At 34.5% G+C, this 15,543-nt stretch overlaps 1 protein-coding gene across 6 annotated transcripts in view; it reads right to left on the bottom strand.

The window, feature by feature from the left end:
* RBBP8 (RB binding protein 8, endonuclease) overlaps positions 1 to 15,543 on the bottom strand; it is a 95,941-nt gene that overhangs the window by 24,487 nt on the left and 55,911 nt on the right. For 5 of the 6 annotated variants that reach the window (XM_033087649.1, XM_033087648.1, XM_033087646.1 and 2 more), the window contains exons 6-10: positions 15,366 to 15,432; positions 8,296 to 8,471; positions 6,224 to 6,328; positions 2,139 to 2,236; positions 390 to 502 (exon numbers count right to left, since the gene is read on the bottom strand). In XM_033087649.1, coding sequence (XP_032943540.1) covers positions 390 to 502; positions 2,139 to 2,236; positions 6,224 to 6,328; positions 8,296 to 8,471; positions 15,366 to 15,432 — 559 coding nt within the window. The remainder of the gene's footprint in view (positions 1 to 389; positions 503 to 2,138; positions 2,237 to 6,223; positions 6,329 to 8,295; positions 8,472 to 15,365; positions 15,433 to 15,543) is intronic. The other variant, XM_033087651.1, reaches the window with a different exon arrangement.

The following is a 15,543-nucleotide window of genomic DNA, read 5'->3' as shown; positions in this document are numbered from 1 at the left end:
TGAATGTTCTTAAATTAGCAAAAATGAGATGCAACACAATCTAGGAAGCTTATCCAAGCTTACAGATGCATTTTATAAAACATCCAGTTTTTGGAAATACAAACTGAGAAGGGATGACTGGTTCTCTAAAGGGGCAGAGTAACAAGGGGGGGATCTCTTAGGTACTGCGTGATGGAAGTACAGAAGAATCTAAAAATAGAGAGCAGGTACTGTTCTCTACAGTAATGCAAAAAGCCCTCAATTAGTCATAAAATGGAGAAGATTTTTTTTTAAATAAAAATTAATACAAACTATATACGGTTGGAGAGAAAAAGTTTAATTATATGGAACTCACGGTAATGGGATTTTACCAGTAGCTTATAAATTTTTACCTAAGTGCCGCAAAGTACCTTAAACTATCTTCATTATTTCTTGTAGATTCCTCAAAAGGTTGTTTCTTGTGATCTCCTTCCAGACAGGGGTAGAGCTCATCACCAAGAGGGCTCATGGGACCTTGAGATTCCTTCAATAGTAAAATATAAAGTATATAAATACAATGGAAGATTTTTCTTCCTTAAAAAGGAATGAAATACTGATAAATGCTATGATATGAATAAACCTAAAAATAGGATAAATGAAAGAAGCCAGACTCAAATGCCACATAATATATGATTCAATTTATATGAATTATCCAGAATAGGTAAACCCATAAGGACAGAAAGCAGACTGGTGGTTGCCAGGGCTGCAGGTACTGGGGAATAAGGATTGAATGTTTAACAGGTATGGGGCTTTCTTTTGGTATGATGAAAATACTTTGGAACTAGATAAACGTGGTAGTTGCATATATTGTGACTATACTAAATGCCATCAAATTGTACACTTTAAAATGGTTAATTTTATGTTATGTGCATTTCACCACAATAAAAAATATGAAACATATTTTAAGTTTAAAGAGAGAAAAGCATTAATATTTTACTACTTTTGGTAAGTACATCCTATTACTGGTATATAAAACTCCAATTCCAAAAAAAATCATTAAGATGAGGTGAAGGGAACAGAGATGATTCTTTATACTGACAGGAGATGAACTGAAAAGGATCCTTTAAAGAGCAGTGGTCCTCAAAACTTAACACACATTCAGTCAACTGGGGATCTTGTTAAAGTGCCAGTTCTCTTTCAGTAGGTCTGGGGTGGTATCTGAGATTCTGTATCTCTAAAAAACCTCAAGATGATGCAAATGCTGTTGGCCTGTGGATCACATTTGAGCAGCAAGTTTTTAGAGATCAGCAATCTTAACATATTTGCTGTCTAAACTACTGACCTGCCAGGCTTATGGGTAAGAGGGAATTAGAAACTGTTAAAACACATTTAAAGTTCAAAGGCTAAAAACTACCCACTATCACTTGAATACGGATTTAAAACTAGAAAGAACAAAATAATCCAAATATAATGAAAAGCACAATTCAATTTTTACAAATTCAACAGCAAGACAATTTAAGAGCACATATACATTTATTAACTAAAGCAAAGGAATACTATTTTAAAGTTGTATCAAAGTGAAACTTCCTTAAGATTGAAGAATTCAAGTTTTCGGTGTTTAGGGGTTAATTAAGAAAAAAAGTAAATGTGACTGATGCAAGGAAGTACTAAAATAATGAAAAAAATCAAGGGGTCATGTACTGACCCAAACCCTCAGCCTATTTGGATAGCCACTTCTTAGGACAAAGAAGAACTAAGTGTACATAGTAATCTCAAGAATGCAGACTGGTTTTCAAATCCAACCACAGGTTAAAGGATGCTGAAAAGATCCAATAAATTCTGAAATCAACCTAAAGGTTTAAGTCTTCTCTTAGATGAAACAGGGTAAGAACAGGGAGACGAGAGGGGGCGAGGAAGAGAGTTGGGTATTAAGCCATTATCACTTCTCTAAATTTTGACTCAACCAACAACTTACATCCCTAAAATTCTAAAGACTAGATTTCTGGGACTGTCTGGGGTGGAAAATATAAATGGGCCTTTCTAGCCACATCAATTTTGTCCTAGACCTTTAACTAATGATCTTTGGGAAAAAATAGTTTTTCTCTTGCTCAATTCTCTAAAAACTGACCTAAAAGGACACCAATTAATTAATATTATCACCAAACTAAACAACTACTTACCGATTCTTCTGGCACACTAAGTCCGAGCGTTTCAGCAACAATTGTAGCTAAATTAAAAGATGACTTATCAGTGGGATAACTTCTTGTTCCACGTGTTTCTAAGTAAGAAAAATAAAAACCAATTATATAACTGTTGAAACTTGATGTACAAAAATAATACAAAAAAAGAAATAAAAGGCTCAAAGAACCACTGAATAAGACGGCACTGGACAATTTTTAAAATTCTGTGCAAAAAAGCCCAAAATATCTACTATACAAGGCGGTAAGTTACAGATATCTATTGTCTACACTTGTCAAACCTTTTAGCTAAGTTTTCTATTTATCCTAAATGAGATGAATGCAACAGCTAGATTATTCTTATTATTGCCACTAAAAAAACCATATATATTTATAATGGATTTACTGTGACCTAAGATATAGTATGGCTATCAAACCACATTTATATACCTTTCATGAAAACGTATTTTGTGGGAGAGATTTACAGCACTGCATAATTTTGAAGTTTTAAGCTATCATATATTTATACAGAAATCACCTACGTTCAAATATTGTATAAAGTTTTATGCATATAGAGTTCCAATAACTCAGCAAGTATTTGTGGAGCACACAGGCATTATGCCTTATTGATTCCACCTTCTGCATATCTGTCATACACGTTCTTCTGCACCCCCAGGCACAGTTCACATCATGGAAAGATTCCTGTCCTCAAGGAGCTTATAGCTCTAGTTAAAATAGAAAGGTAAAAAGAGAAATGCAATAAAATGTGATAAACATTAGAATAAAGGTACATAAAAAAGGGGTGACTTAAACATAGAAGAAGGACTTCTAAATTTGCCTTGGAAAATGAAGGAAAGCTACACCAAGTGATGCCTAAGCTGACCCTTGAGAGAAGAGGAATTTGACAGGTTAACTGGGAGCAAAAAGAAGGGTTTTAGGTATGTGTAATGGTCCATATGTGCAACAAAATTATATGTGGTTCAACTGCTGGAAATAGAAGTGCAAAAGATGCACTAGTAATAGTAGTAGTAGAAAATGAGCCCAGACAGGTCGGTGAGGAATCAGATTATGCTAAAGAGTTTAAAATTTATCCTGTAGGCAATGAAGAGCTATTCAAGGGTTTTTAATGTAGGATAGATGAAATATTTGGGTTTAAAGAGTAATTCTAGCCATGATAGGCTAACAGAGCAAGAAACAGTCACTAGTAGGCAGGAGGACTAATTAGATTACTACAATAGTCTGATGAGGGATGCTGATGGCCTAAACTAGTACAGTGGGGGTGCAGAAGAATTTGTAGGACAGATATGTAGGAGGAGGGATCAATAAGACTTGAAGACTTTACATATATGAGATGAAGAAACAGGAGGCTAGGATAACTCAAAGTTTTTTGATTTAGGTAACTCAGAGAGGTACCGTGTTTCCCCGAAAATAAAACCTAGCTGGACAATCAGATCTAATGTGTCTTTTGGAGCAAAAATTAATATAAGACCCAGTATTATATTATATTATATTATATTATATTATATTATACGTGGTCTTATATTATATAAGACCCGGTCTTATATTATATTATACTACGTAAGACCCGGTCTTATTTTACTATAAGTAAATTTTATTATAGTAAAATAAGACCGGGTCTTATATTAATTTTTGCTCCAAAAGACACATTAGAGCTGATTTTCTGGCTATGTCTTATTTTAAGGGAAACACAGTATGTAGATTGTCATTCACCGAGATTGTAAATAAAAGGATGAGGGGAGTAGGTCTGACAGGAAAATTTCAATTTTGGACATACTGTAGTTGAAGGATATCCAGGTAGAAATGCTTAACAGTATGCAGATACACTGGTTTGGAATCCAGGAGAAAAATCTTGGACAGAGATATAGATTTGGGATTTATTCTCATATACTAACTCTAAGTGGTATTCCTCCAAAAAGAGATAAGAAGTGAGACAAGAATAGGCCAAGAACCATACATATCCAGTACAGTAACATTTAAAAGACAGAGAAAGAATAGCCAATAAAGGAAAAGTGAAAAAAGAACAATAAGAAGTAAGAGAAGCAGGAAAGTGGCACCACTTCAAGAAAACAGAACTTGCTCAATAATGCCAAATGTCACAGAAAGGTCAAGTAAGATAAGGACTGGGAAATAGTCATTACATTTAACAATCAGGAGATCACTAATAACTTTTGCCACAGCAGTTCCAACGTAATGAGTTAGAGAAGAGAGCGTGAGAATATTCACCGCCCCCCACGCCCATCTCTCTTCCCCTGTACCTCTCCCCTGTCCTCCTTGGGGATAGGAGGGGGTAGTGGAATCCATACTATAATGATTTCAACTGGCGTGAATGTGAGTTGAGAAGAAGAGATATTGAACATAGATCACTTTCTCAGCTCTGAAGAGAAGCTGTAGGTAAGTGTGGAGACAATTAAGAAGTATTATTTTTAAAAAATGAAAGATAACATATATTCATGTTGAAAGGAAAGAACTTACAGACAAGCTGGAGATACAGGAAAAGAGGACAACTGATGGAGTAAAGTCCTAGCAGCAGCAGAAGAGAAGGGGCTCCAGAGTGCTGAGAAGCACTCCATTTTTCTCCCTTTACTTGGTAATTCCAATGACATAAAAATATGCTGAATGTGCTATATAATATCCCATGTATTGAGAGACATGTTTAGAAGTGCTCTCTCCACTTTCTCTGATCCTAGTTTCTCTTGAACATGAAACAGTCGTCTGGTTGATCACTTGTACACTCTCAACAGGTCACGTGATGAGTTTAACGCTCTGTGATCTCCCTGCAGTCAAACCTGATGCTCAGTCCTCAGTCTCATCTTCCTTGACCTATGAGCCCGTTTACCAGGGCTAAGCACTCTCTCCTCTCCACTTGGTTTAAAGGGTACCATGTTATCTTAGCTTTCCTATCTTACTGGCAGCTCCTTCACTGGCTACTTGGTTGATTCCTCCTTATTTTAATGATCTCTAAACCACCACTTCTACAGTTGTGATATCACATCCAAAAATGGTTCTTGGGAGATTAAAAAAAAAATCTCTTTTTATGTGTAAGGCACAGACATATATACACTCATACAGTATAGCTGCAGTATTAAAATTCCAAGGTAGAAGTGACTAGAGGAAAAAAGTATCAACAAAGGCTGGGGTGGGGTGATAATGAAAAAAAGTTGAGAATTACTATTTTACACAATGGAGTGCCCCAGGTCTAAGCACGTGGACTTCTCCATCTACAGTCACTTGCTGGGTAATCTCATCCAGTCTAATGGCTTAGATACCACCTACATGCTGACAACTTCCATTCCTTGATCCTAGACTTCTCTAAAAGCACATCCACCTACCCATCCAAAATCTTTACTGCATGTCTATCAAGCATCTCAAACAGAATACTCTTAAAAAGCTAGCTCCTGATTTATGGCCACCCCCAGCCTACAAACCTGCTGCTCACAGTCTCTTCCTTCTCGGTAAACAGCAACTCTGCTAAACCAACCCGCCTCGCTCACTCTGCCCGGCCACACAGGCATCCTCAAGGTCAAACAGCCAGACAGCAACCCCTCATTGCCTTTGGGCTGCTGGCTGACTGCTCTGACCGGCCCCGCCCCCAGCGGCCCACATGTCCCTCAGTCTCTGCTCAGATGTCATTTTTAAAATGAGGGTTTCTAATATCTCTTCTTACCCTGCTTTATTTTTCTTCAGAGTACTTGCTTCCTCCACCTAACATATTTATTTCCTTTCTCCCCCGATGAGACTGTAAGCTCTATGAGATTCAGGGCTTATTTTGTTCAGTGGTTGGTATACAGTAAACACTACAATATTTGTTGAATCAGTGAGTAAACCAGAGTAAAGCCCTGTTTACTTATAGTTATTAGCAATTTGTATTAATACGGATAGGTATATTAATATGAATTAATAATAGAACAACATTTTTCAATGTGAAAAAGATTGCTAAGCAACTAGTAATACAAACAAAATTAACAAAAAATACTTTAAAATATCATGTAATTCAGACCATTGGCCACTCTTGCCCACCAATACCCATAAACTGTAAACTTATAAAGTAATCTCAGTATCTTGCTTACTAGCCATTGGAGATTGACTTTGATCACAACTGTCAGCCACTAGAATTTCATTTTCATTAGGCTTATGGTGCGGATGAGCTGAAGATTTTGAAACTCTTTTCAATTCTAAGGGGAAAAAAAGGAGAGATTACCTATAAACAATCATGATAAAAAATATTATCTAAATATTATTTTGACAAGCCAATACAAACCTGTCTTTAAATGCATTAGAAGTGCTATTTTACTGATATAATTTTCATATTCTAGTAAAAAGTTCATTCCTACATTTTCACTAAGAAACAAAGCTGGAAGAAGTTAGGACAGTACAAGAGAGACCTAGAACAGAAGCATCTTCTAACCTAAGTCTCTGGGAGTTGTAATATTTTAATGTATCTTTCCCCTGTGTATTTGTTGCAAATCAGTAGGTTAATTTAAAATGAATGCTGCGTCATATATCTCCACAATCTTTGTTTTAGTTTTTATTTTTTTGGAAGGAAATCCTGAAACATGCTTTACCAGAATTAATTCAAAGAAAACAAACAACAACAAAAAGGACTAAGTAAAGGGAAACAGACTTTTACTAATAATAACCTGAAAACAATATTAAAAAAGCACTATGAACTTTAAAATAAATGAGCAAGGGTAGTTAGAAAGAGAAAAGAATTAAACAGTCATTAAGTCAGTTTTAAAAAAATCTGCATGGCTCAAAAGTTGTCTTGTATTTTAAACCAAAATTTCAGATTCCAAGTAAAAATTATCAGAACAAGATTAAAACAGACAAGTTAAGTTTTTAAATAGTTATATGTTATTTTCGTACAATGAAGAAATAAACCAGAAGCATTTATAATAGATACAAAAGAAGACTTTTCTACCAGTAATAAAGAAAATTGCTGTAATTTGTTTTTCTGAATATTCTTATACATGGATTTAAATATGATCTAAATTATGCAGATGCTTATCTATAGTGATTCATGTCCTATCTGATAGCAGATGAAAAGGCCAATGAATATTCACTCTAGAGCTATGATCTTACATTTAACGTTAGCTCCTAAGTATGTGTAAGATTTTAACAGTTCTTTTGTTTTCCACTAGATGGTGATACAAACGCATATAAAATGAGGAATATTAAGCCAGCTTTCCAATATCAAAGAATAAGATCTACTTATATTTTCAAAGGCATAGCTGTTAACAATTTTTTTGCATTATAAAAATATCTCTAGGACTAAGTACACCCCTTCACCCCCAAATGCTTTCCTTGTCACAAATATTTTAGGTTAAAAATTAGTCTTTACCATTTACTTTAGATCAATATTGAAAGGCATAATCATTGTATCATGTCACACGATAAATTTCACGACTACATGGAAAAGGTAGTTCCAAAGCATTTAACAGAAATGGTAAACTGGCCTGGAATTAGAAATATGCCACTGATAAGGCACAAAGTAGATACATTATAAAGTCATTTCTTGATTACCACCAATTGCTACAAATTATAACAAATAAAAAAAGCCAGTTAATGACAGCTCCAATATGGGAATAGCTGTGGGAAAAACCTGGAAAATACAAAAGTTTAGAGCCAGGAAGATCTACATTAGAATTCGGACTCATTTACTTACTTGAAAGGTCACCCTGAATGAGTTATTTAACCCTACTAAAGAGCATCTTTCGTCATCTTTAAAACATAGGTGCTAATAGCTACCTTGCAAGCCTGTCATGAGAGTTAAAATATAATGGTATATTTAAATCACTGAGCATAATACCTGGCACACAGTAGGCAGAAATTAATGTTAAGTTCCTTTTCTCCTTCCTTTTATCCCACTCATATATATTCACATAAGAATATTTTTTAAAGAAAAAGAAAAAAGGCAACTATTTACTACATGCATTTACATATTCAGAAGAGCAAGCAATGCATGTCTTTACATAATACAAGTAAAAAATGCATTCCCAGTCACTTCACTAATTGAAGTTAAATTTAGTCCTAACGTAAGTTACCTGAACAGTGACCTTCCACTAGATTGAATAACATAAAAACAACAGATGAATACTATTTTTACAAAACCAAATAGCTAAAGTACAACTCTAATCCTTACCATTTGTACAAACAGAGTGCTCTGGTTTAGTATGTGTTTGTTCTACGTATCGGACATGGAGGTTCTCCTTTCTTCGCAGCCGATTAATGCCAGGAAATGAAAAGCCTGTTATTGGTGAATCTGGAATAACATTTTCCTCACATTCAAGCTCAGCTGCTTGATGCTGTTGATCATTCCTAGAGGAAAATAATGACAATTGAAAGAAAATTAATTTAATAAATATCTACTAAAATATTTACCACATGCTATGGAGCTAGAGCAAAATACAGGTATGAAACTATAACAGATGTAATTCCTTGCAAATAACGTTCAAAATCTAAAGATCAGAGAAATACTCAAATGATTAGAGTGGGGAATATTATTGTGAGACGGGAAGTACAAAGTGTAGTTACTGGCACCTGAAGTGAAATTTTAAAAATTTCAAATGGCAGAGAAAGTCAGCAGAGGATCCACACAGTCTGAGTAAAGACGCACAGTAAGTACTACTTTGTACCTGTGCTGGAACTACACAAAGAAGAAGCTTGATTAAGTGTGCGAATATGTTAAAAAGCAAGAAGAAAGGAATAAAGGAATTAGAGCCTGGAAGTAACGTGACAACCTACCAGTAGTGTTTAAGATTGACTGGAACAGAAAGAAAGGGGCAAGGAAATCAATTAGGCAGTGGCTGTGACAGTCCAGGCAAAAGCTGCTGTGGGTCTGAACCAGGATGTTAAAAATACCTATGGAAAGGACAGGACCAATGATAAACACTGTGGTAGAAGAACCAACATAACTTTGCAAAGGACAAAAACAGCGGAAAAATAATACTAACACTGATAATTACCAACATTCTTGTAGGTTTATACTGCCAGGCACTGTTCAAAGTGCTACATGTATCAGTTTAATTATAATAATTGTATGAGCTATTACAAATACCCTCATTGTACAAATGAGAAAACGAAGCTACAGAAGTTGCCATTTACTAAAATAGTAAATCACAGAACCAGGATCTAAATCCCGGCAGACTGCCAGCACAATACTGTTAACCACTACAATGTGTTATCCTTAGTGTAAACCATGAGACTAATGACAGACTACAAGTAGGATTCAACCTTTTAGTTTCTGCCACTGCTTCTATCCAAGCCCCCTTACAGTCTACTCTCAACACATCAGTCAGAACAATCCTATTAAAACTTACGTCACATTGCATCACTTCTCTGATTAGAACCTGCCACATCTCCCCATTTCACAGAACACACAAGCCATTTCCTTTTAATGATCTACAAGGTCCTACATGATCTTACTGTCCCCTTCCCTTATATCCTCTCTGACCTCTTTTCGTATCATACCCTACGCCAGCCACCCTCACTTTCTCAGGTTTCCTTAAACACACCAGGCATACCGTGTTTCCCCGAAAATAAGACCGGGTCTTATACCGTGTTTCCCCAAAAATAAAACCAGGTCGTATATTAACTTTTGCTCCAACAGACGCATTAGTGCATATTTTCAGGGGACATCTTATTTTTTCATGTACGACAATCTACATTTGTTCAAATACAGTCATGTCATCTTCTGGAACATCGTCATAACGTACTAAATGCGTCTGTCTGGCTGATGATCTTAACTGAGGCTTATTTTGGGGGTAGGTCTTATTTTTGGGGAAACACTGTATGTCACATGGCTAATTACCTCATCCATTTCAAGTCTTTGCTGGAGTTTTACTTTCTCATCAAGGCCTACCTTGAATACACTAAAATTACAACTCTCTTCCTACACCCTACGTGCTATTCTATTTACTTTATCCATAGCATGTACTGCTTTCTAACATACTAGTATATAATTGACTTATCTATTGCTCACCTGCCAGAATGTAAACTCTGAGAGTATAAGGATCTTTGGTTTACTGATATATGTGTCCACAAGATTAGGCACACAGTAGGTGCTCAATAAATATTTCCTGAATGAATGAATGAATGATTGAATGAATGAATATGAGAGATTCTCAGATTCCACCAGAAAAATAAACTTGTGCTGATCTATGTATATGTTCAACTCAAGTCAGGACCAGTGGTGCCTAAATACTGGGTATGGATTAAATTGTGGTTATTGAGTAAAGTTAATTAATTTTAACTCAATTGACTTTCCCATGTCAAACCATTACTGACTTTATCTGCCAACCAATTCTTACCAGTCTGTCAAGAATTTAGGCTTTACGTGACAAAACAAGTCTATCCTATTATACTCATATCAGTCTGTAACACTATTTCAAAACAAACAATAATATGAGAATTTTATCAACTACAACCAACAGAGATTTTTACAAAATTAGAAGATAAATTTTTCCCAACACTGATTTATATCTTAATTTCCTGGATAATATCAACATTACTGTGGTCTATAATCCTATATTCTATATTGAACATCTTTAGAGCTAATATCTTATTTTTAATCTTTCTTTACAAATTCTACTGCCTTATTCTGGAAAAACAGAGTAAGCTAGTCATATGAGAAAGTCTTATAAATTAATGGAGTGTGAAATCTATCTGACCTCACTTTAACTAATCACATCACAGCCTACCTGCCTATTAGTCATAAAAATTCAACCTGAAACATGAATGAGTCATGAGAAGAAATTGATTTCCTGGCAGAGCTGATCTGGAAGTAGCTGAGATCACACAAAAGAAAGAAAAAAAAACAATAAAAAACTAGCTCTAACTAGATGTGTCCAAACTAAGTAAACAAGTGCTGGCTTTGTCCTCCTTTGTCCTTCGTCATTTAAAAAAGGTAAAACAAAACATAGCAAAACAACTTCCATATGTTAACCAAGTTTCTTCTTGAAAGCCTTAGATCTCGCTCTGATTTGCTGAGGAAAGTTAAATTCACACCACAGCTTTTGGTTAAATTAACTATGCACATTGGTCATCTTTCTCCTTTCACTTTTCCTTCTAAAGGCTTGAGAATTTTTTTGTTGTTGTTATCTACTTTATCTGTAGTCCTCCCCCTTAAATTCCTGTCAAAAGAGTTGATCTATATATACAGGGTCTCTCTTCATAAAGACTGTAAAAAAAGTTTTTAAAATTCAATTTTTCTCCTCTAAAGAACTTCTATACTTCCAGTTAAAACATAATTTGAATTTAATTGAAGCAATTATGGCCATCGGGTTCACTTATTTTGATTTTCAAAAAAGGGAAGAAGAGGATTCCCTAAAATACAAACCAGTGACTCTGATACCCTTAGCTCTTAAAACCAGTATAAGCTTATCACGAGTAATTCAAACAAGACTAATTTTAAAAATTAGCGCTATGAAAGCAGCTGTTCTAAAGAATGGTTTATTCTACAACTGGCTCTCAGGAAGGCATCTGATAATGATTCTCTTGATATCTCCTCATTGTAAACAAAAAGAAATATAAACTCAGTATTAACAGATTCCTAACTGACTAAACAATATCATATAAAGAATTATCATTAACGAAGGAAATCTGTAGTAACATCCCTCAAGGCTCCATCCTCAGGCAGGTTTTGTTGAACATTTTATTAATGATTTTTGATGCAGGGTACTGATGGAATATTCATCAAATTAGTGGAAGACACAAAGCCGAGAATAAAAGCTAACCTACTACATAGCAGGAAATAAAATTAACATATGAAAAGACCCCCAGAAGTTGGAATAATGGGCCAAACCTAACAAAACGATATAGAACAGGATAAATGTGAGATATAAGCATCATTGAACTGAGTCAGAAGAGAAAGAATTCAGGCCTTGCCATCTACATAGTGATACCATGTAGTAGGTCAACTTCTGTGGCTCTTTTAGCAGAAAACTACAGAAATCCTATACAAACTCTCAAGTGAGGTACCTGGGTTCAAATCCTGAGTCCGACACTTCCTAATTACATTGGGTAAATTATTTAACCTTGCTGAGCCTCAGTTACATGTAAAGTACGGATGGTACTATACTTTCCTACTTCATTTTTGTAGGGAAGTTGTGAAAAGGAAAAATTACGTAAAGATGTAATTAAACACTCAGAAAATAGGCATTCAACAGTGTTATTATCTTAAAATGAAGGAGTAAGGCTGAAAAAAACCTATGATTAAATCATGACTCTGAATTTATTTATTTATATCTAAAACAAATCTACATAGAAGATAGGTAGTAAACCCAAGGAAGAATCACCAGTAATATATGTATGTTTGACATTAATATAAGTAAAAAGGATACAGAAAAATGGAGGAGGCAGTATTACTCTATTGATGAGGCTATGTAGAATATTGAGTTAATTAACATATTGACAAAACTAAAACATTAAACAGAAATGGTATTTTGAAGAGTTTTGAAGTAATACCACATGAGGAACAGTTAATGAACAGAGGTCATTTATTCTAAAGATGACTCAGGAGGGCCATGATAGCTACCTGCATGCACACAAAGGAACACCAAGTAAAAGAGGGGGTAAACTTGTTACAGATGGTCCCAGAGGGCAAAATCAGAATCAACAAATATAACTTAGAGTGATTTCTCTACAAACTTACAAAAAACTTTGTAATAATTTCATCTCGCTAAAATTAAACAGGCTTGTACCAGAGGTGTTCAAACAATGCTTTCTATTAAAGAAGCCATACAAGGAATTCGATCTAGAAGAGAGCACTGAATAAAATGAATCCTGCAGTCCTCAAGTGTATAGACTTAAGTATAAATTCCTTTGACTTTCACTAAACTAGCACATCCATTTCCTCAAACGAAGAGTCATGACCTCAGTGCTTACCTTGTTTAATTATTTGCTTTGCTTTTTGTGACTGGTAGAGTCGAATATATATATATATATATATATAAACTTTATAACGGCATTTTGTTACTGAATAATTTCTCATTATAGTGTCACTATCACAAAACAGCTGTCCTACCACATAAGGCATCTGTAACATCAAAACCAGCTGAGATGAGTTAGAATTACTGTATTTCACAAGAAGTACAAGCTAAATAGTATTTTTTCCCCTAAAATTCAGCAGAATTTGAGGCATTAATATTATGTTAGAGTGGCTTAGGTAGTCAGAAGAAATGTAGGGTGCCTTTACGAGGTAATACTTGCTGTTATTTTTAAACTGCCAAACAAAAGGAAATTTGATTGAGGAGAGCAAGCCACAGAAGTTGGATTATGAGAATAACTATCTTGAATTTCAGAACAGAACTTGAAGACACAATAGACTATCTCCTACACTGTTCTAAGGCACGCCCTAAATAAAACATACTTGCCCTGAGCTCATCTACATGATTAATCTTTACTGTAATTTCAAACTTCATCTTTTCTAAAATATCAATCGGCTTCAACAGGAAAAATATGAATTCGAGAACACTAAAAAAAAACAAAACTAATTATGATAATTCCAATTAGTATTTCTACCAAGCACATGCCATTATCTAGTTTTAATATATTTATACACCTCGTTTTTTGAGGTACACCTAATTCTGTATTACCCTCTACACACTCATTATTCTCAGTATTCATAAATATCAAGCCTAAAGTGTTCAAAACACTGTAAGCTACCTGTGCTAAATTACTTCACATAACATAAATTAATATAAGTCAACAATCACTTACCTGCAGTCTTTGGAAACAAATGTGATTCAGAGTTCACATTTTTTTTACATGAAGGGTAATACAGAGCATATACAGATTATTACTTAATACCTCCAGTGGAGCCTGAGGCAGCCTGTAGTCAAGCACATTGATATTTTCAAAGCAAAGCATAGGAATGTGGTGGGATAAATAAGGATCATAAATAGCATCCTGTCAGTTGAGGTGAAGTTAGGTTGTGAATAACACTTAAAAAAAAAACTAAAAAAAAACCAACACCTTTTGGGTTTTGGAGTCATATTTAAAAGACTGTGGATCTGTGTTCTAGCCTCACTTCGATATACAGCGTAAGTAAAATTAGTTCAGTGTTGACATTCTCATACACACGTTTGACAACCTCAGTCTGATCCCCTAGCCTTCTTTCTTCATCTATTATCCTCCCTCAAAATTCCCTTTGGTTACCAATATACAGTGAACTAATCACATGGGAGGAATATCAAAATTCTACTGAATATCTACTACCTAAAAGTATAATGATAAGGATTTTAATTCCACTTGTGAGACGTGTTTATACATAAGACAGTAACTATTCAAAACAATGTTACATCTGCATAGTTAGTACCAAAGTTGTTGCCTACTCAGATGCAACAAAATCTTGAAGAGCCCTTTAAAACCATTAAGACTATCCTGAATCCTAATTCTTAAAAAACACTATATAAGCTTTATATACAAGGGAAATAAGAACTAGTTGTATCTCTGCTCTGCATCAGTCAGACCATACCCAGAAAATAGATTATTTGTTTGAGACACTGTCTCATAATGAAAAAAACAGAGGCCTTTAAGTCAGAAAATACAGGTCTGAGTGATGGTCTGAGAACCTATTAGTTGTGGGACCATGGCAAGTTATCTGACTTTTGTGAGCTTTGGTTTCCTCATCCATAAAGGAAAGATAATAAAATTACCTTGAAGAATCACAGTGAGGATCAGAAATAATAAAGAAAAAATACAAAGAAGAGTAACTGGTCCACAGGATAAAAGCTATTTTTATTCTTTAAGAAAAATGGTGGGACGGGGGAGAGGATCAGAGAGGAAGTTCTTGAGGCCTGAGAACTGTGTAAGAGGAAATATTTATTCGGTTTGCTTTTATGAAGCTTTGGGACAGGGCTGGAAGAGAGGTAACAAAACTCAAATATTACTTGAAATATAAGTGTTTTAATAATGTATTGTGTATAATAATCATTGTAAAAATTAAAATGCTTTAAATTAAAATGTTCGGATACTTTATAAACTTGCACACTAATCTAAGAGATGCATATACACTCTTCATATATATTCCAAAAACACGAACAAAAATATAATGATTTTCTTTATATTTTTATTACATAACACTTTATAATTTTTTTAAATGAAATCTGCAACTCTTAATACATGTTTACAGTTGTATAGCTAAGTAAAATGAAGAAAGAAAAGTTGCGGGAAAATATCAATTTTCTGGTGCAATTTAGAAAATATACTTACTCAATTTTCTGTTGCAGCTGTTCAGAAAGCTTTTTATTTTCTTCCTGTAGAGTATTCTTTTCATTCACTTAAATATAATGTGAAAAAGAAGGCACATGTAATAATTCTATTAACATGTATGTCAGGCTTTTTAAATAATTTCAACAATTATGGAGACATTAGAATTTCTAAGTCACAA

Source organism: Rhinolophus ferrumequinum, chromosome 19, assembly GCF_004115265.2.
Source record: "Rhinolophus ferrumequinum isolate MPI-CBG mRhiFer1 chromosome 19, mRhiFer1_v1.p, whole genome shotgun sequence".
In the NCBI taxonomy this organism is placed as follows: Eukaryota; Metazoa; Chordata; class Mammalia; order Chiroptera; family Rhinolophidae; genus Rhinolophus; species Rhinolophus ferrumequinum.
This window is presented reverse-complemented; position numbering and strand designations above follow the sequence as displayed.